At 32.9% G+C, this 22,075-nt stretch overlaps 1 protein-coding gene across 1 annotated transcript in view; it reads right to left on the bottom strand.

The window, feature by feature from the left end:
- The window catches only part of LOC143918631 (multidrug resistance protein homolog 49-like), a 59,340-nt gene that overhangs the window by 312 nt on the left and 36,953 nt on the right, over positions 1-22,075 (bottom strand). The window contains exons 3-25 of the mRNA XM_077440575.1: positions 6,720-6,913; positions 6,495-6,639; positions 6,320-6,420; positions 6,063-6,234; positions 5,857-5,981; positions 5,580-5,775; positions 5,267-5,491; positions 5,003-5,189; positions 4,267-4,409; positions 3,966-4,174; positions 3,643-3,887; positions 3,408-3,571; positions 3,183-3,326; positions 2,920-3,102; positions 2,752-2,835; positions 2,557-2,676; positions 2,337-2,466; positions 2,061-2,256; positions 1,823-1,985; positions 1,555-1,749; positions 1,259-1,468; positions 205-351; positions 22-130 (exon numbers count right to left, since the gene is read on the bottom strand). Coding sequence (XP_077296701.1) covers positions 22-130; positions 205-351; positions 1,259-1,468; positions 1,555-1,749; positions 1,823-1,985; positions 2,061-2,256; positions 2,337-2,466; positions 2,557-2,676; positions 2,752-2,835; positions 2,920-3,102; positions 3,183-3,326; positions 3,408-3,571; positions 3,643-3,887; positions 3,966-4,174; positions 4,267-4,409; positions 5,003-5,189; positions 5,267-5,491; positions 5,580-5,775; positions 5,857-5,981; positions 6,063-6,234; positions 6,320-6,420; positions 6,495-6,639; positions 6,720-6,913 — 3,787 coding nt within the window. The remainder of the gene's footprint in view (positions 1-21; positions 131-204; positions 352-1,258; positions 1,469-1,554; positions 1,750-1,822; positions 1,986-2,060; positions 2,257-2,336; positions 2,467-2,556; positions 2,677-2,751; positions 2,836-2,919; positions 3,103-3,182; positions 3,327-3,407; positions 3,572-3,642; positions 3,888-3,965; positions 4,175-4,266; positions 4,410-5,002; positions 5,190-5,266; positions 5,492-5,579; positions 5,776-5,856; positions 5,982-6,062; positions 6,235-6,319; positions 6,421-6,494; positions 6,640-6,719; positions 6,914-22,075) is intronic.

Genomic DNA, 22,075 nt, shown 5'->3' with positions numbered 1-22,075 from the left:
ACTGATGAATCTAAACCACACCTTTGTCGATTACGCAGATAACATCGGCGTTTTGAATCGTCGACAGTCTGTGGGCAATAGTTATACACGTTCGACCTTCTCTGGCTACATCGAGAGCTTGTTGCACCAACTGTATTTAAATTAAATCATTGTAATATGCTTTAATTCGTATGCATAATTCAATTAAGAAATAAATGTGTATACCTTTTCGCTTTGTGTATCAAGAGCTGACGTTGCTTCATCTAGTAAAAGCACTCGGGGATTTCTGATTAGAGCACGGGCTATCGCTATTCTTTGTTTTTGCCCTCCAGATAGTTGAGCTCCTTTAGCTCCTAACGGAGTATCATAACCCTGAGAAGAACATTAATTTCATCACTCGATATTATGATGGTTTATCAATTGGCTTTGCAGATACGCCCGGCATCTACAAAGCCACAATTATTCAAATTGTACACTAATTTAGCTGTTTATATGTGAATACATAGTTTTTATTAGCTAGTATGTACATACATACATACATACATACATACATATATAAATTAGAAATGAATTTAAAGATTCATTACTGTAGGAATCTAGCACAACTTGTGCTAATACGAATCAAAACCAGTGATCACATCATCGATCCTGTACAAACATCTATAACTCAAGGGCAACGACCCTTTCAACCATTCCAGAAGAAAGATTTCATCGCTCGATTGTAAAACGAACAGTGATGTCATCAGGCGACCGCGACACGATGTCCTGAAAAGTCGTAAACACGTGGCAGTCATTAATGCGTGGCACATGCCCACATTCTCAAACGAACGACGTCCTGACGCTGACCCCATAAACCACACGTGTACCGAAAGGCACGCGCCTCGAAAGTACGTCAACACGTGTTCCCAACACACTTGTCCTGGAAACGAAGACAAAGCATTTACACGCGGCACGCTCCAATTCAGAACGTATATAAAGCGACGCAGCAGCTCCAGACGCCAGAGTGAACATCTGGAGTTCAACCAGATCACTTCTCCGAAGCTCAACCTCTTCGTACATACAATAACCATTGTAACAATTGAACAAAAATAAACGATCCTCTTACAAACACAATTGATCCTCTTACAAACACGGTGTTTTCTTAGACCGGGACACGGTCAACACACCTGTCCCGCGTACTAAAGTACCAAGGTGGAAAAAATTCTTTGTATGTATCCATATATGCATAGCTAGGCTTTGCTAGTTGTCCCAAAGTATAATATAATATGATGCAAATTACCAATGGCAAGCTATTGATGAAACTGTGTATGTTAGACTTTATGGCAGCTTGAATGATCTCTTGACGTGTTACACGCCGTTGATTATCCCCGTAAGCGATATTCTCAGCAATCGTTCTATCGAACAAAGTAGGTTCCTGCGAGACTAGACCGAGTTGGGATCTCAAATTGGGTATAGTCAATCCAGTTGATACGTTCTTACTATCTAATGACTGAAACGTAGCAAAAGTTTTCGTTAGAAAATATATTAACAAAAACTAAACAAACATTAAAAGCAGCTAAAAGCTTGAACACTTACAATTTGTCCTCTATTCGGTTCATAGAGTCGTTGTAATAGTTGTATGGCAGTGGATTTGCCACAGCCAGAATGTCCTACAAGTGCGATGGTTTGTCCAGGTTGTACATTCAAATTCAAACCCTTCAAAATTCGAGCATCCCGTCTCACAGGATAGCTAAATTCGATACCCTTATAATCAATAGCACCGTCAGTTTTCTGCAATTGGATAACAAAAACACATAAGCCTCAAGATAGCCACACACAGAAAGTCAACATGTAAAATGCATACCCAAGAGGGGTCATCAGCAACACTTTCATCGCTTTTTATCTGAGGGATTCGCTCCATCAGTCGCAAAATTCTCGCACCGGATATCTTAGCGGCGTTGAAGTTTGGCGCAAACGCCAACACTTGACCCAACATCCAAGAGCCAAAGATGAGCGCTTCTGATACCCTTTATGTGAAAAGAACGATGTAAATTTGTTTAAAATAAAATTGATCACATTGAAAACGAATAATAAGTACTTACAATATAACATTTTTATAATGGAGTCCTTCATAGGCGACTAAAAGACCACCATAGTAAAGAGATATTCCATAGCCGAGAGTCGGAGCCGTGAGACCAAGACTGTATACAGCTCCTCGGAGACGAGCTCTGATACCGCCTGCTTTTTGTGCCAATTGTAATTCTTGTTCGTAGTATTGGAGGAATTGTTCTTCAGCGCCTAAAAATAGCCATAACAATTACTTAGCAACGAATTTTTGTTATAAAACTATCAATTCATATATTGAAATAATATTTTACCCATGCTATGAACTGTTCTAATGTTCATAATAGCTTCAGTTGCAATTTTTGATGCACCTTCCATAGCTTTTCTTTCTTTCAACTGCGAATTTCTAATAATACGACCTTCAAAGTAGATTCCACCTAAAACCTATAAATATTTCGAGAGGAAATTAGTAATACATTTTTACAAAGCTAAAATTAAAATTAACATAATTTGTATATATATGTATGTACTTACTATTGGAATAGTAACGAGTGAAACGAGAGTCATTTTCCAAGAGAAAGCCATAGCCATTAAAACGCCAATAAGAAGAGTAGATATTCCTTGTAGAATTGTTCCAATTCTCATACCGGTAGCCTATAAAATGATTAAACATTAATTTTATTTAATTTTTAAATCATTTTGTTACTTTTCAATCATCTTGATACTTACTCCTTGTACAGCTGCTGCATCACCGCTCAACCTGGCACACAACGCTCCGACTGAATTGGTTTGATCATCATACCATCCCATTTCCTTTGAATTGTAAAAATACATTCTTTAATATAAACGTTAAATAATTTTAAGAATATTTTTTTAAACGATGTGTGTATGTATTACTTGTCTTAGGAAATTTTCAAAAGTTTTCACTCTGATGCGTTGGGTCAATCGTACTCCGGCAGTAGTAAACAGATAGCTTTGCAAGAAAGTTCCAACTCCGCACAGAATACCGACGATCACAAACAGACCACAATAGAATGAAGTGCTTGAAGCTATTTCCTCGGGATCAGGAAGAGATAAAAGCTACAAAAACATTAAAAATTAGTATTCTTTCAAGATAAAATTTATGCTACAAAGAAATCTATTATTATAATTATACTTACGCCATAAACTTCAGAAAAGAGTAGAGAAAACACGGGTAAAACACCACCTACAATGAGTGAAGCGAGTGATCCGAATACAATATAAGCCCATTCTGGTTTATTTAATTTGAGTAGTTTCCAATTGCTAACAGACTTTTCCAATTTCTGTAAATTATATCAAACATATAGTTAAAAAAAAAAAACAACAAAAATCTTCATCAATTTCAAGCATAAAACAATATTCACTTCTTGTTCAACTTCATCGTCTTCAAATTCATCATCATGAGCATCTTCAATCGGAATAACTCTTTGACTTCTACCAAAACTTTGCACGGAACTAATACTAGCTCTCTTTTGAACACGCCTAAGACTGTCTTGGCTTCTTTGTCTGATAATTTCCGGAGTCAATTCTATAAAATAGGCACCGCTATTAAAAAAATTCATATTTTTAAAGCACAAAATTAAATATAATTTAATTTACCACGTAAGCTTTGCACTCTGTGAACAGGATGTGAAGCAACACTTCGGGTATCTGGTACATCCTCATCATCGTCGTCGCTAACAATTGCCTTATCATCCTTAACCGTTTTCTGGTGTTCCAAATCAGCTTGAACCAGCCTCCAATAGTATCCTTGCAAGGTCATCAGCTCATCGTGTGTCCCTTGTTCTACCACTTTGCCTTGATCAATGTATACAATCCGAGAAGCATTCGTCACTGTTGTAAGTCTGCGAAAATATAAAAAAAAAATAGCAAATAATTCAAAACAAGTACTTATGAAATTTTGTTTATAAAATGAAACATACCTGTGAGTTACCATGACGGTAGTACGACCGTGGCTTGCCTTATCTAATGCATCCTGTACTTTCCTCTCTCCCTGAGCGTCTAAAGCTGATGTAGCTTCATCGAGTAAAAGAACTTTCGGATCTCTAACAAGTGACCTAGCGATGGCAATTCTTTGTTTTTGTCCACCAGATAACTGAGCGCCACGTTCACCAATTGTCGTATTGTATCCCTAAAAACATACCGATACAAACGTTGATTTAGAATTTTTTTAAGTTATGTAATAACAAATCAAAGTTATATTAGAATATATTATGTACTAACGAGTGGCAGTTTAGTAATGAAATCATGACAATTTGCAGCGATTGCACAGTCTTCGATTTCTTTGTCGGTACAACCTGGTTTGCCTCTGGCAATATTTTCCTTGATAGTTCCGCTGAAAAGTACCGGCTCTTGCCCTACGACGCCTAAAGAACAAACAGCAATCATTAATCATAAATTCCTGTGACACTTCACAACAAAGTAATACAAAATAAATCCCTAAAATTAATTTATAATACACCCATATATACCAACATGAAAAAACTGCATGCCATATATAATATTCCGTTTGTTACAGACATTACTAACAAACTAACCAGTAGATTCTATGACAGAATCACTAATAACCATACTAACACACTTGTGAAGAGTCTCGGTGATTACAACAAAATGTCTATACCCTTCAGGTATAGACACAGATTACCTAAACACAATCTGCTTTAGGTCATCGACTTTAGAGTCTTTAATTAATTTTATGTATTAGATGTATTATGAGCATTTATAAAAATTGTAAATAGGTTTTTGAGCTCTTTTTCTTATTATGCTGTACATTAACATTAGAATAATATAATACTATGATTACTAACCAAATAAAATAAAATTGTAAAATAGAAAATGATCAGTAGATCAGTAGCTATTAAAATATATATAAGATGTATTGTGAACATAATTTCGTAATAATAAAAAGCATTTAAAAATCAAAATCACAACAAATTACTTTGCTTAAATTCAATATTACCTATATGTGAACGTAACCAATTGACATTGAGTGAAGTTATCGGTGTATTATCAATCTCAACACGTCCCGAAGACGGGTCGTACATTCTCTGCAACAATTGCAATACTGTGGATTTACCACATCCAGAGCTTCCGACCAGCGCCACCGTTTCACCAGATTTGATCTCCAAATTCAAACCAGAGAGGACCTACGAAAAAAAAAATACTAAATAGTAACATTGCAAGGGAAAAATTAAATGTATGAAATATTAAATCAATATCAAACCTTGACGTCGGGCCTCGACGGGTACTTGAAGTGTGCATCTACAATTTTCATATTTCCAAAGAACTTTTCAGGTTTTTCTCCTTCTTCAGACATGCTATCGATAATTGGCTTGCGTGCGATAGTTTCAAACACAGAGTACGCTGCACCTCTAGCCGCAGCAAATGCTTCTGTATGTGGTGAACAAAGTCCTAAATTTTGGGCACCTCCAATAACACCCCAAAGTACCTAAAAACAAAACACTCTTATTATTACATTGAATGTAAAAATGATAATTTTACTTTAAAATTTGCATTTAGACTCAAGTAAAGCTTACAATGACTAAAATTCCTGGTGTGTAGTCTCTTTCTTCGACTGGCAAATGTTCTTCGGCTTGTATGAGCCTAACTCCATACCAGAAAGCCAGAGCGAATGAAGAATACATAAGGAGCCACATTATACCACCTCCAAGACCAGTCACCATACCTCGTCTCACTGCTGCTTTATTTGCTGGACTTAACCTTTCAGCATATCTATAAAACAAACACATTTTATTTTTTACAATATAGTATTTCTTGATCGATTGAAAAGAAGTTTACTTGTCAATAAACTACCTTTGGATTTCTTTCTCTTCTCCGCCAAAAGCAATTACTGTTCTAATGGCACTGAGAACTTCTTCAACAGCACTGCCGGCGTAACTATAACTATTTAATTCTTTTACTGTTAAAGATGACTGAGCCTGAAATCAAAAATGTAATGTTTAGAAACTATTCAAATTATATGTATACATAAGTACACTGAATAAATCTAGATAACTTACTTTTGCTACTAATGCAGCACAAAATATGATTACAGGAGTTGAAGTCATAACTACAAGAGTGAGTTTCCATCCATATAAGAAAGCCACAATTACAGAAAAGAAATAGGAAAATAGTAAATAGCAGAACATTCCAATTTTTTCACCCATTCCTTCGTTTAATTTATTCAAATCACTGTAAATAAAAATAAATAAAATTTTAAAATCATCGAATATGTGTATGAACAAATTCAAAGTATTATAAATTTAATAATACTAACTCTGTAATTTTACTGGCAAAGTTAAGATTTTTTTGTGTATCATACCAAGCCATATCTTGGCGTAAAACAGATTTTAAAAACAACAGTCGAATTCGAGCAATCTATAAAATAAAATGAATATAAAGAAAACACATATATAATTTGATTAGCATAATGATAAAAGTCCAAAATTTACTTGTCTATTGGCACTCCAATTGAGCGAATGGACGCACAAAACTCCGGCTATGAACTGTGTGCTTGCAATAACAAGACTGCTCAATCCGAAAGCTTTGGCATCATCAACCAAAGCTGCTGAATTTTGTTCTGGTGTGCCATCAGTTCTATTATATCAATAAAATAACACAAATGATAAATGATGTCTTTGCAAATAATCAAAACATAATATACAATTGATATTTACATCACTTCACCACCTCCGAAGATTTGCAGAACTAGAGTTGGCGTTGAAGTGCCGTTGTACCTAGATCTTTCCACCAACAAATTGGTGAATTCACCGTAGATCATGATGACCAATGGAAGGCCCCAAGCTGTTGTAAGCCCCATTAGAATCCCAAACCATGTTGCCATGATTTCTATCCATTTTGCGTACCGGAACTGAAAATATTACATCAGTTAATAAGAGACTGAAGACATTTCACATAGTTAAATTAATTCTGTATCAATTTTAAAATAAATTAAAAGCTAATATAATATTTTAATAATTGAGAGACTAGAGAGACTTAGTTTATAGTACTTAGATTTTTAAAGTTAAAAGTATAGCATTAGTCTTGTGTACTTAAAATGATGCTCTTGAACACTACTGATTGATAGCAGTTGATAATATTATTTTTAACTTAAAAATTCAACTTACTATATCGTCTCTCCTATTATATATTTTAAAATTCGTGTACAGTGTATAAAATACATTTACATATACTTACTAATTCAGTGAACTTTACACTAGTGCTTGGTTTAACGGTCATTGTTTCACTTTTTGTTATACTCATTAAAGTTAGAAATTAAATTATATCACAGATGCTATTTCAAACATAAACAATAAGCGATATTTAGATGTAATCATTGATAGAAATGTGAGTAAATTTGTTTTGGAAAGATAATATTATTTATCACGGCACTCTTTGAGTAACATTTAAATCAAATTTCGAATTGAAAGTGTGTTTGTAGGTTTATTTAGGTGATCTATCATCATATTTTAAAAAATGCAGTTAAATTACTGATTAATATATCCGCAATTCAACATTATTTTCCAGAAAATAATATTAAATATTATTATCATATATGTATATAATAGCGCTATTCTGTGTGGCTGTGTGTCTGTGTAAGATAACTCTCGCCGTACTATAATAGTCGTTTCGATTCGACATACATATGTACGTCACAGCTATGTAAAACACTACCAACAAAATGTACGAATATAATACGAACATAATAACAGATCAAGAAAAAACTTCTATATATACTGTTTGATACCAATGTTTCCTCTAGGGAAATAAATCTTTGAGCATTTAGCACCATCTATTGAAAATTTATTTACTCAATTAATTTTTCTATTGGTGTTTTATATTGTTTATATGTAGGTAGGTAGGTATTTTTACAATTTTTTTCTCATATTAAACAATTAATTAATTAAATATATTCAATATATTAAATTAAATATATTTAATATATTAAATTAAATATATTTAATATATTCAATTAAATATATTTAATATATTAAATTAAATATATTTAATATATTAAATTAAATATATTTAATATATTAAAATAAATATATTTAAAAGGTATTTGAAAAAAAATACGACCGCGTGCGGATCGAACACAAGACCGAGACATTTCTTTTAATTTTTTTAAATTTAATAACTTGAAATGCGATGATATTTCATCGGGCACAACATTAGTTATCAATAAATAGCTGATAGCAAGCATTCCATAAACTTTCCACCTGCGATTTGCATAGTAGAAATAATTGTTTTATGAAATAAAATTAATTAAAAAATGTCCTTGATCAAATGAGATTATTTTCTGAAACATTCTTACGAATCGTAATTTTCTACTATGAACTTTATATAATTTTATATTATAATATGTACGTATATATAGAAATATGAGCACAACCGAAGGTCGAGACCAATTTTTACTATGCAAAAAACGAAATATTTACATACGTATATAAACGTTTCATTTGAAATAATTGCATTTCATATAAAAAGTATAAAATCACATTTAAAATTCCCCATACTTGTCCACGCACTTTGATTATTATTGCACAATAAAAATTCGTAGGTATGGTTATTTAAGACAAAAAACAAAATGGTTAATAACATTTATAATATAATATGTATGTACATATAATTCGTATTCATCGACAATCCATTAATTGACATTTTTATTATGATTTTATGATAGATAATACATGTGCATATGTGTATAGCACTTGAAAATGCCGAATAAAAAAAATTACTTTTTTTTATTTATGACTCTCTGTAGGGAATTGCATTCCCGCGCGCCTGTTTTATTCGCGTGCTAAATATAATAGCAATCAAACTCGCTGTTTTCATTCCTGCAAAATGCATGGGAATAAGAATGACTCATCGCAAAAAGTCCAGTCTTTCCCCTTTACTGTAAAAACGAGTTCGACTCGTTATGATGACAAATAAAAATACACGCAAAGTATGTAACTAACCAACACAAACCCAAACGAGTATAATCGTGGACATTGAACTTTTCCCACAAACATTCTTCCTGTTTATATTCAACACAAAACAGTTTTTCCTGTTGTTTATTTTTTTAATGAATTTTCACTGTACATATTCCGAAAATTTGTATATAAAATTTAAAGTACGATTTATGTTTGATTGGGTTTTTATTCAGTGGTGCTATTCAATTTCTGTAACAACGGGTTCCCAACAAAAAAGATCTTTTCAATACGTACTATATCTAAGTAAAAATGCAAATTTTATACGATATAGTGTGAAAATAATAAAGTTATAGGCGTTTAAACAATGAAAATCTGACAAAACGAGTGGGGGGCGGAAAGTCAAAAAAACATGGCTACCGGTTGTTGGCAATGGGTGAGCTGTCACCTTCTCTAATTTTTTTGGATTTTTAAACGTGTCTCTTACGATTATATTTCACCATCGACTTAGCGGACCCAACTTAAATCTCTATCGGCGGGCAAACCTCGCAAAACGGCAAAGTTTCAAAGTGATCGGAATAGTGTAGGAAGTTTGTCAGACCGATTGGCGAATGAAGCTAATAAGAAACTTGTAAAATAAACTTTTTTCATATATCAATGGGCCATGTAGAGAGATTGGACAGACGGTCCTACCCATTGGGTCGGGCCGCACCGTGCGACTTGCGAGCGACTTGGTTGAGGGCGACCAGACCAATACATGGAGGTAGATGAGATATGCCACACACGTCAACTTGTTTGTCACAACTTTTTCTTTTAAAAGTCTGTTCATACCTCTCCAGCACGACCCGTATCCTGCAGGTGTCATGCAAGTGCGGATAGTATTCTTTGGTACATTCTATATGGACGCGCATGAATGCGTAAATGCGCATGCGCGAATGGAGTATGAATACATCCATACAATGTACCAAAGAATACTATCCGCACTTGCATGACACCTGCAGGATACGGGTCGTGCTGGATAGGTATGAACAGACCTTAATACGTGCATTATATTTAGAGGTAGGACCGGAAGCGCGCCGTCTATTGTAAATGCTTTGTAAAAAAGGTTCGGCAAACCTTTAACAATGGATTTACAACATGTGAACAATGAACAGCGCGCTCTGGGTCCGATCCGATGATTATATTTATATAGACTTTAATTTAATTCGTGTATCAATTCCTTTCCGAAACCAACCGTTGAAATCAACGGGCACAACACTAGTAATTCATAATTAATTACAAGAAGAGGCTTTGTAATAAAAATTAAATATATGGACGAGTAATTTAAGGAACACTTATTTGTGCGACGAAACGTTTCTTTCAATTTGCGCAAATTCATAATTAAAATTATGCAAAGTAAGTTTATGATTCCAGAATTTTACGTCACTGAATACGTAATCGCTTTTTTTTTTTTTTGTTTTAATACTATTAAATTCATTTGACTTCGAACTCTGAATTTACATATAATATAAATTTCCAATACAACACCGACACTTTCAAGCAAAAAATAATCAAACAAAAAATATTTTATGACAACCGAGAATCATTTCAAAATTATATATGTAGGTATATAATTTGAAAAATTGCCGTTTTTTCATAAAAAGCTCACATTTCACATCGATATCTTACATCCACGATTATGTCATCTTTTAACACAAAACACAGGCTTTAATTAGGAACTGTCTAGTAATCCAAAGGTACACAGATGGAATTTGAATCGGCGCCAATTTTAAAACACGTGCGCGAGGCCCAAAGAGACACAGAGGCGACCACGATCCGGCACGGCCCGAGTTGCACTGTTTGCGAATGCGATACAACTGTCGCGTTATAAACTGACTGTTGGAGATTCCCCAAGTCCAATAAAAACCAGTAAATCATTCATCGCACAAATCGCCAGAACGCACAATAGAACGGCGGTGGGTAGGTTTACATTTTTTGTTTAAACGTGTCAACAAAAAAGTAAAATAATACCCGACGATTTGCATATGTAAATTTAAATTTGTGCTTCGATCGAAGTGAGACGACATGGAATCTTATAACTTTTCATGTAGAATATATCATTTTCTGCAAGATCATATAGGTCAAACATATGCACATATTTTACATATGGAAATAGTCATCTACATACTTATTATATTGTTTCGTATACCGGCTACTTTTATATAAGAATACACATAGAAATATTTGCAATTTGGCGTAACGGATTTGATAAATATTAGACCCCACCTTAAGAGGGCTGTACACCCGAAACCTTAATTTTGTTGCCGTTCCTTTCTTCGATATACATATTAAGTGAATGTATATATTGAGTGAATGCGACAATATATACATCCGCTACCTTAAGAGGGCTGTACACCCGAAACCTTAATTTTGTTGCCGTTCCTTTCTTCGATATACATATTAAGTGAATGTATGTATATATTGAGTGAATGCGACAATATATACATCCGCCACCTTAAGAGGGCTGTACACCCGAAACCTTAATTTTGTTGCCGTTCCTTTCTTCGATATACATATTAAGTGAATGTATATATTGAGTGAATGCGACAATATATACATCCGCTACCCTAAGAGGGCTGTACACCCGAAACCTTAATTTTGTTGCCGTTCCTTTCTTCGATATACATATTAAGTGAATGTATGTATATATTGAGTGAATGCGACAATATATACATCCGCCACCTTAAGAGGGCTGTACACCCGAAACCTTAATTTTGTTGCCGTTCCTTTCTTCGATATACATATTAAGTGAATGTATATATTGAGTGAATGCGACAATATATACATCCGCTACCTTAAGAGGGCTGTACACCCGAAACCTTAATTTTGTTGCCGTTCCTTTCTTCGATATACATATTAAGTGAATGTATGTATATATTGAGTGAATGCGACAATATATACATCCGCCACCTTAAGAGGGCTGTACACCCGAAACCTTAATTTTGTTGCCGTTCCTTTCTTCGATATACATATTAAGTGAATGTATATATTGAGTGAATGCGACAATATATACATCCGCTACCTTAAGAGGGCGAAACCTTAATTTTGTTGCCGTTCTTTTCTTCGATATACATACATATTAAGTGAATGTATATATTGATTGAATGTGACAATATATACATCCGCTACCTTAAGAGGGCTGTACACCCGAAACCTTAATTTTGTTGCCGTTCCTTTCTTCGATATACATATTAAGTGAATGTATATATTGAGTGCATGCAACAATATATATCAATAAATATATTGAGTGAATGCGACAGTTAAGCAGTTACGACCAGATAATACGTATTTTAAATCGAGGTTTCGTATTCTCCAGTTTTCACCTCCGAAACTGGACCAATTTAAAAAAAAATTCACCATCGGTATGAGAAATATATTTTCTATGTTTGTGAGCTCGTATTTTTTTAAAAATCAACCGTTAAATAAGCACGCTGGACTCTTTTCGTGGGTGTAAAAAAGAGGCGATTTTATAGATGTTTGGCGGCTCCTAGCTCCTATAAAAAATAATTAATCAAAAAAATAAAACGACAGAAACATGCCTATGGTGGATATCCATAGCTTATTAAAAAAATAATTTCTCTAGTGCCATAATTGATGAAGGGAGAAGTGTAAAATGTTTGTATGGACAAGGCGCTGGTGTCCAGCCCTCTTAATTTGATCCAAACATTAATTGGGTCATGCATTGGGTCGCTATTATATGTAGTTAGTAAATCAATATATTCATATAAGTACATTATTAAGTACATAATCTAATATATAATTTCGAAAGAGACTTTGTATGTATGTTTATAAGTATTTTTGGTTGGGAACATCGAAAATAAAAGAAAGTTTCTATGATGACGATTCGATTTTTTTTTCGATTCAAATAAATTTAATAAAAAAACAAATGAATATTTACTATTAGATTCGCCATTTTTAAGCTGTTTATATTACAATAACTGAGCGAAGCCGGGTGAAACAACTAGTAATCCTATAAACATGAAATCAGAGTCGTGAGTCGCTCGAATTTTTGACGACTTCGACTCCGACTTCAGGCAAGTTTCAAAAATATAAAACATAACTAATATATGTACTTCCAAATAAGATTTATGTATTTTTGTAGAACATTTTCGACGATTCCAAGCGTTGCTCGGGTGGGCGATTGTTTATTATCGTACATATTCATTTTTATGTAAATAGATATGTACGATAATATACATAGATTTGGATTCAATAAATAGATATTCCAGTAAATGGAAAATACTTAATTAATGATCACTCTTTAGGAATAGTCAACAAGTTTCTGAAGGTTTAATAAATGAAGTTTTGCAATATGAATTGCTGCAGATTTTCCTCTAATCTTAACGAGTTATGAAAGGCGTAAATCATGTAATGTATTAAGACTAGAGGGACCATATGTCACGGTTTGGCCGGGACAGTCCCGTTTTATACTTGCTTTGCGTTCGTTCCGTCCCGTCGTTTTCGTAAAATTGTTTGATTTGTCCCGTTTTGTCCGTCCACTGATGCACATATTTTATGATTTCGGTATTGTTTAAATTTCCATATTTTTTTAATTCAATTTGTTTCCCAAAAACAAATATACATTTACATATAATAAATTAATTTTAAAATAACATTGAAATATTTTGCTAAATGGTCATTTTACATGTTTCTGAAAAATAAAAAAAAATTGCTTTCTGCTAGTATTATATTTTCATCATAATTATTTTAAAATAACTATAAAATACAATATTCATTTTGAATCATCACTTGTTTTAAGAAAATGTACTTAACTAAAGAAGATATGAATATTAAGAGGGCTATACACCCGAAACCTCAATTTTGTTGCCATTTTTTTCTTCGATATATATATTGAGTGAATGTATATCTTGAGTAAATGCGACAATATATATCAATATATATATTGAGTGAATGCGACAGTTGCGCTTCGACCAGATAAAACGGATTTTATACGGACAAAATCGAGGTTTTGTATTCTCCTATTTTCTCCTCCGAAACCGGACCAATTTTAAAAAAAAATCATCATCGGTATGAGAAAGATATTTTCTGTGCAACTATGTGCGTATTTTTTTTTAAATCGACCGTTAAATAAGCACGCTGGACTCTTTTTTTGGGTGTAAAAAAGAGGCGATTTTATAGATGTTTGGCGTCTCCTAGCTCCTATAAAAAATAACTAATGAAAAAAATAAAACAAGAGATGCATCCCAATGGTGGATATCCATAGCATATTAAAAAAATAATTTTTCTAGTGCCATAATTGAGGAAGGGAGAAGTGTACTACGTTTGTATGGACAAGGCGCTGGTGTCCAGCCCTCTTAAAGACGTCAAGACTTTAAACGAATTTTAAACGTTTCAGTTTTTTTTGTGCAACGTTCCGTTTTGAGTCCTGAGAAATATGGTCACCATAATTACTAGACTTACCATTTTTTTCTTAAGCCAGGACAATTTTGAGAGTTTGCTCCAAAGCAGAAAGTAAAATAACAACTTATTTATTTTGACGGACAATATGATTGAAAAGGGTTAATAACACAAAAAAAATTCTATAATTTGGACAAGATTGGACAATCATGTTCTTTTCTTTGAAATGACTGAATAGTTGTATTTTGTATCACATTTTTCCGACCTTTTGCAATCACCACTTCTACAAACAGTATATCTATATTTATTTATAAGAGTTTCGTTTTTTTTTTCACCTGAATCTACAAGTAAAAAATTCTGCTTTTTATACTGCATGTACATATATTAGGCACTTTTTAATTTTTACCAAATAACTGGGACAAAATGTCAAACTGGCCGGGACGCCGGGACCACACCTTAAAACCGGGACAGTCCCAGTCAAAGTGGGACGTATGGTAAGCTTACATGTAACGCACTGAAAGACGTAAACCAATTACTGAGTAAAAAAAACGAGTGAGTAATATCAAGGTATAATAATTACACTACACAATACTTGTATTATACATATGTAGTAAATAATATGGTTGTAGTTTATTTAGAGATGGGGGATTTTTCTGAAATTTAAACTGGGTCAAACCAAGCCCGAGCTCTCACTTTTAGCATTTCAAGATATTTTCCTGTTGAAGAGGAAAAAATAAAAACACAAGGGGAATCCTGAGTCGAGTCAGTGACCGTTATATGAAGAGTGTTTCATGCGAATACTTCAAGACGTGCTCGATTACCATGAATTCAAATAAAACGAATGCAATTTATTATAAAATATTTATGACCATGTGATAAGCCCGTTATTCGGCAATGTTTAAACATTTCACATTTTTCTTCAAAAACTTTCAAAAACATCAATATCAACATATAAGTATTATCTTTTAAATAATGTAACTGCATCATTCGCGTCATCTGTCTAACATATGTCGTGCCATCCGATATACATATATATGTACATACATACATGTGTATGTATGTATATCCTTGTGATTGACTCATACAAAACAATAAAATATAGAGAAATAATCGCAATTTAAGCCAGTGGTTTTTAAACGTCTCTGGAATCTCATAAAGTACTTACATATATACAAAAGTTTGACCATATATTTCGCCTTGAGGCAACTTGTAATGGGACCTATGGTAGAAATTAATATATTTAAATAAAATAAAATAAAGATACTGCCTTAAAAGATACATACTTAAAAGATATTGCCAGCAGTTTAGCTTAATGGTAGCGTGTATGTTTAGCACCATGTGATCAGTGGGTTCGATCCGCCAATACTGCTGGTTAGATTTGGGGATATTTGTGACTCCAAATCGGTCGTTTCTTATCAGAGTTTACCAATTTTATCTGATCATTGTTGAAACGGTTCCTCAAATTGGCAAAAAAAATCCTTTCCTATTGTCACAAATCTTCTGTATTTATTGTGTGTATAATTTGTAAAAATTATATACAAAATCTAAATCCATAGATGTTTAATTCTGTATTAATTAATTGTTATTTCGTGTTCTTTAGCTTCTGGAAATACAGAAATTTATGTAATAATAAAAAATGCTGCATTGTTTATAATTAATTATCCAGGAAGGCGCATTGGGGTCTTCCTGTTAAGCCTTCCTGGTATATGTATATCTATGCGAAAAAATGATACTATAAAGATTCTTACTCTTTTACGAAAAAAAAAATATTGCTACTTTCATGAACCATAAAGTCATATTGAATGCATAATAAAACGTCAATAATTAATAGTAATAAATCTTGAAAATGAGGATGCTCTTAAAGATAACCAAATTGATTATCTTTAAGAACATCCTTAATAGTTTTAATAATTCCTTCATGGAAGATACCAACTTTAGCTATTATGCAATTTTTATGTGAAGACTTTTCAGATAATTGGATTATTAGGCACATTGCGGTGGTCACAAAGACAATTTTTGCTATGAAAACCGCGAATGCGGAATATTTGGCACTCGAGTTTTCGTTAGTATGATGGTTATCGTTAGTATGATGAACTTTTCGGCTGCCAGATGTTCCGTTATAGAGATTTTAGTGACTTTTGTGACCAATGATCACCGAACCGACTTTTCAAGCGCGTCGCACAGTGTGGCCGTTTGCAGATCTGCCTAGACATTCACGATTTTAATAATTTCTGAAAAACTATTACTATAAAATATCATCGTTCTATATTGTCAAATATCTATAATTTGATGCACTGTTAGTAAAATTTTATTTAGTCGTATCACAAGTCCGCCAAACTTGATCAAACTTTTGACTCGTGATATGGCAAAAATTGATCATACCTGATAGGAATGAGATTCTTATATAATATATCGAATCGTCACATAAAATAAAAATTATACAATTTTTTTACCCTATGACTCTTTTGTTGTGTATTTCTATTATACATATATTCGACGCATGCTTTTTTTGGTTGAATGAATACATGACATGTTTTATTTTCGCCAAACAAAAATACTGTACTCATTTTAATAATACATGTTTAATAGTATTATTGCCATCAATTAAATAGTACCGAAAATTCATTTACACATGTTATCACATCCAAATCGATGAACTAGAATTATTTATATACATATTTATAAATAATATATATAGAGGTATGTCCAAATTGATTATTGATCAGATAATGAATTTTAATTACGTTATAAATTAATCATTTGAATGTTCTACAATGTACACGAGGGATTCCCCTAATTGTCAATCTAATTTAAATAATACTTGAGTCATACTCTATTTAATTACTTATTGAAGATCTTTTTCTTCAACCAGAGTGGCATTTTTGATTTATTAAATTTCCTATTTTATATATAATGTTTTAAATAATTGAATACAACTAATTATTATTTGACATTTCCTTCTAATTTAGAATTCATGTTATGTTTTTCCAATTATATTGATAAACTTTTCCTAACAACTATTGAATATTACTGTTCAATTTTCCTCCATTAAATACAGGTGTGTAAGACACTGCTACAGGTAATTGAAAATTTTCCTCAACTATACACATTCATATCTATGTATGTGCACATTGTAAGTTATTGATTGGTTTTCCCCTTGTGGAAATTATGTAATTCTAATGCTACCATCAAAATACAATCGGATTAAACCACTATAGGAAAAATTTCAATCATTCACTTTGAAAGAGTGGTCTTTAGCATTATCACCAAACTAACTTTTCAATATTATTTTTTCCGTGAAATCGGCAAAAAATTGGCAAACTCGGATAGAAAGTGATCGACTTGGAGTCATAAATATCCAAATATGACCAGCATTACTCCAGAAATACTCCTGAATAATTATTATTTTATTTTTACATAGATATTAGCCAGCAGCATATCTCGGTCGTTTCTGCTTAGCGTCGAGAGGCACCGGGTTCGATCCCATGAGCTGACCTCGATTGAAAAGAATTTTTCTGAGTATATCTGTAGTGCTGCTGGTCAGACCTGTATATTTTTGTGACTCCAGGTCGATCGTTTCCTATCAGAGTTTGCCAATTTTCTCTGATTTTATTGTTGAAACGGTTCCCGGTAAATTTATGTACAATTCATAGATGTCTCGTTAATTTGCAAGTTTTTCAGTGTCTCGTAATTCAGCGACTTGTATAATAATAAAAAATGCTGCAATGTTTGTAATTGGTTAGGAAGGGGGTTACCTGTAAGGCCTTCCTGGTATATATGTAAAAAATAAATAAATATCCAAGTCTGACCAGCAGTATTAGAGATTAGCATGGGATCGAAGCCGGAACCTCCCGGTGCTAAACATAAACACAACCACCATTTTTTTTCAACCGATGTCAACCCATGGCTAGAGCCCGGAAGCCTCTTGGTAGTTAGCATTAACGCACCCACCCAGCTATACTGCTGACTTATAATTATATTACTAGAGGCAGTGGCGGACTGGCCATACAAGCGAACATGCCCGATGGCATGTGGGCCCCACTATCTGTTAGAAAATATGGGCCCTCAGTAAAATTAAATAACTTTTTAACTATTTATAGGATATTGCAACTTTGGGACCTAAAGTTTGGGTATTTCAACAAAACAAATTTCTTACGATATACACAAACAACTAATACCTGCTTTAACAGCCCAAGGATCGGTTAACTTTTTTTATTAGGCTCGAAATGTAAGTTTCAACATTTGCGTGGGCCCTTTTGCCGGGCCCATTTCCAACGTCAATATTATGTATATACCAATACCTATGTAACAACTAACTACTGAAATAAAAATGGGAATAAACAAATTTTCGTGAAAAATATAAACATAATTGCTTAAAACAATTTTGATAGGACGATTCATCATCAACCAGCGATTTAAATTTACTTCATACTTTCAAAATAACATTTGATTATACTTCGATGATATAGTAAGATTTAAATACACAATTTTAAACAGTTTCCGAATATAAAATCTATTCCTAGTTTAGACACATCCATGTAAATAGAAATATAGGATAGGGGCGCCCTCCCCAAAATCCCGATTTTCGATTAACATTCATTGAAAATATTATGCATTTTTTTCAGGGACGTAATTTGGGGGGGCCATAGGGGGTCACTCGCCCCTCTAAACTAAGGAATAGTGTGAATTTAGAAATATTATGAATTTAATGATTAATGAGATACTACGGATCTATGAATGCTACGTTTATTTCTTATGTATGTTACTTTTGGGTAACTAATAAAATAATCGCTGCTATGTGCTTTGAAGAGAAACAAAACAAAACTTTATCTATTGTTATTACGTACATGTACATAGATAAAGTGAAAAGACAGTTGGTAGAAATTAAGTTAATTGATAGTTTCTTGATGACTCAGTTTGATGGTCGATTAATGTTGACCATGTGAAGATTTGTGGAAAAAAATTTTCGCCTGCGGCGCTTTTTTCTCTTTACATAATATTTTTTTATAATTACTTTTTCAAAAATAAGCTTTTTTTTCATATTTTATAACTCAATGAGGTGTATGCAAAGAATATTTTCCATTTTTATTCCGATATAAAAAAGATTTTTTGAAAAAAAATTCAATTTGACCAATCTTTGCCTGCCCCCCCCCCAAGAAAAAGCTGAAATGACGTCCCTGACGTGGTGGAAAGAAGAAAATTTTGTTATATGGGGGGGGGGGGCCCTTTGACTCCTGGCATGCACTGATTTCAGTCCCAGTCCGCCACTGACTAGAGGACATTTGTTTTGTCATTTCTAGGAAAACAAGTAATTCCACTTATAGGAGTATAAAAATTCCACTGGATTGCGTAATAAAATTAAACTTAATTTTGATGAATAATTCATAAAAGTTCACAAATGTGTATAAAATTTTAGAAAAAAATAATATTAAGATTTTCCATTATCAATTAATTCGAGATAAATGCTATTTTCATACCGATCTTGAGATTTTCCAATAAATCTAAGAAAAACACATGTACATTAGCACCTGACAACATTTCTGCATTGTCGGCAATAATAAGTGCGCGAACGTAATTTCCCCGTTCACGTACATTGACTCGTACACCTAGTCATACCTGGAATTACTTACAACTCGGAATTTATTTTCCAAACGTGAAAGATAGCAAAAACAATATATGTATTTATAAATGTGTGTCAATTTGAGATTCGGTGTCATCACTGAATCAAAAGTTTGCAATACCAGTTTTTCGTATGACGTCGCATTTCCCCTCTACATGCCTTACATATAACTGGTTATTTCGTTTTGCGTACGCAAGTTGTATTCTCGAATGAACTTTTTCGATATGAATCATACAACCTGTTTGATATAAACATTCCGAAATAAGATCTGTGACGTTCTATCACGCAATATAAAGGTTTTACGTCTATGGAAAACCTCAATTTGAGCCTGCGAATGTATGTACGTATGGTAAATACTATGACGTCAATCGATTTCTAAATTTACCAAAATGAAAAAGTATATATACATGAAGATAATTATATCAATCTATCCATGAACAATTTTTAATTGAATAACACAAAGTGGAACGATTAAATTATTGAACCCCTTTTTTTTCATTCTACAAAATGACAGGTCGAAATATGATTTTTCTAAGTGGAATTTTATTTAATTCTCATATAAAGACAATTTAATATATTATCCCTATTGATTCAATTCGGATTCATTTAAATACGAGTAAATAATAGTACGAGTTTTTAGTTGGAATTTTACCGATTTAAAATTCAGCACACTTCCAATTAAACCTTTTAAACGAAAACAAAAAATGGTGTGGCTAGAACACTATCTCAATAAACATGTTTCAATAGAAGATACTCAATATAAAATAGTATTAACAGTGAGAAAAATCCCAAGTGAAAATACGTACTTTCGACTTTTGATTTAAACTGAACGACTACTTAGAGAGATTTGAAAGCTGAAAAGTACTATAAATGAAAGATAAAATACCCGACTATAGATTCCAATTTTCATTTTGAACAGGAAATTGACAAATTCTGATATATCAACCGAACAACACCAAGATATAAAAAAATCGCGTGATTTACAAAACACATATGTATGTACATACATGTACATATCTCCGAATCTCGAGCCAATCAACATTTTTTATTACCAGATTCGTGTTTACTGGGCATAGATCTATAAGAAAAGTCATATCTCATCTCTGAACCATTTTTCGTGTCGAACACTGTTATTTAACGTATGTACATTTTTTAAGAGGATAAAATAAAACAAGATTTAAACATTTAAAATAATTATTTAAAAATAATAAAGATGAAAGTAATAGCACAAAGCGATATTTTTTCAGAAACATTTAAAATGAATGTTTATATTTCTATAATAATATATTTGTTTTTGGAAAAAAGGACAAAACGGGACACATCAAACAATTTCACGAAAAGGACGGGACGAATGCAAAGCACATAAAAAAACAGGTTTGTCCCGGCTTAAAGGGGACGTATGGTCACCCTACCAATGTATGTCCGTACTTTTAATTGTCATTTTTTCAGCACAATTTTATTTATCTTATGAAATGTGTATTTAATATAATTTGATTTAGGCGAATAAAATAAATAAATTATTGAATTTATTCGAGCTCTCGTTAGGATAATAGTAACTCTCGATGAATGGAATATTCGGGTACCAGATGTTTCGTGATCGAGATTTTAATCACGTGTGCAAGATTGCTTTATAAATAGCCAGCAGCATAGCTCGGACGTTAAGCTTCTGCTTACCGTCAAGAAGGTGCCGGGTTCTATCCCTGAATGAAAATGAATTTTTCAGAGTATGCTGTTGGTCAGACCTGGATTTGTGACTCCAGGTTGATCGTTTCCTATCAGAGTTTGCCAATTTTCTCTGATTTCATTGTTGAAACGGTTCCCGGAAAAAAAAATTGGCTAAAAATCCTTCCTACCTACTATGTCACCACTATTTGAAATTTGATGGATGTACAATAAGAATTTATGTACAATTCATAGATGTCTCGTTAATTTGCGAGTTTTTTCAGTGTCTTGCAATTCAACGAATTATAATAAAAAATGCTGCATTTGTATTTGTAATTGGCCAGGAAGGCGCATTGGGATTTTCCTGTAAGGCCTTCCTGGTATATATGTAAAATAAAATAAAAAAAAAAAAAAAATAAAATTATATACTATAAAATAGTTT

The sequence above is a fragment of the Arctopsyche grandis genome, chromosome 1 (assembly GCF_051622035.1).
Source record: "Arctopsyche grandis isolate Sample6627 chromosome 1, ASM5162203v2, whole genome shotgun sequence".
Classification (NCBI taxonomy): Eukaryota; Metazoa; Arthropoda; class Insecta; order Trichoptera; family Hydropsychidae; genus Arctopsyche; species Arctopsyche grandis.
Note: the sequence above shows the minus strand (reverse complement) of the source record. Positions and strands in the feature narration are given on the sequence as shown.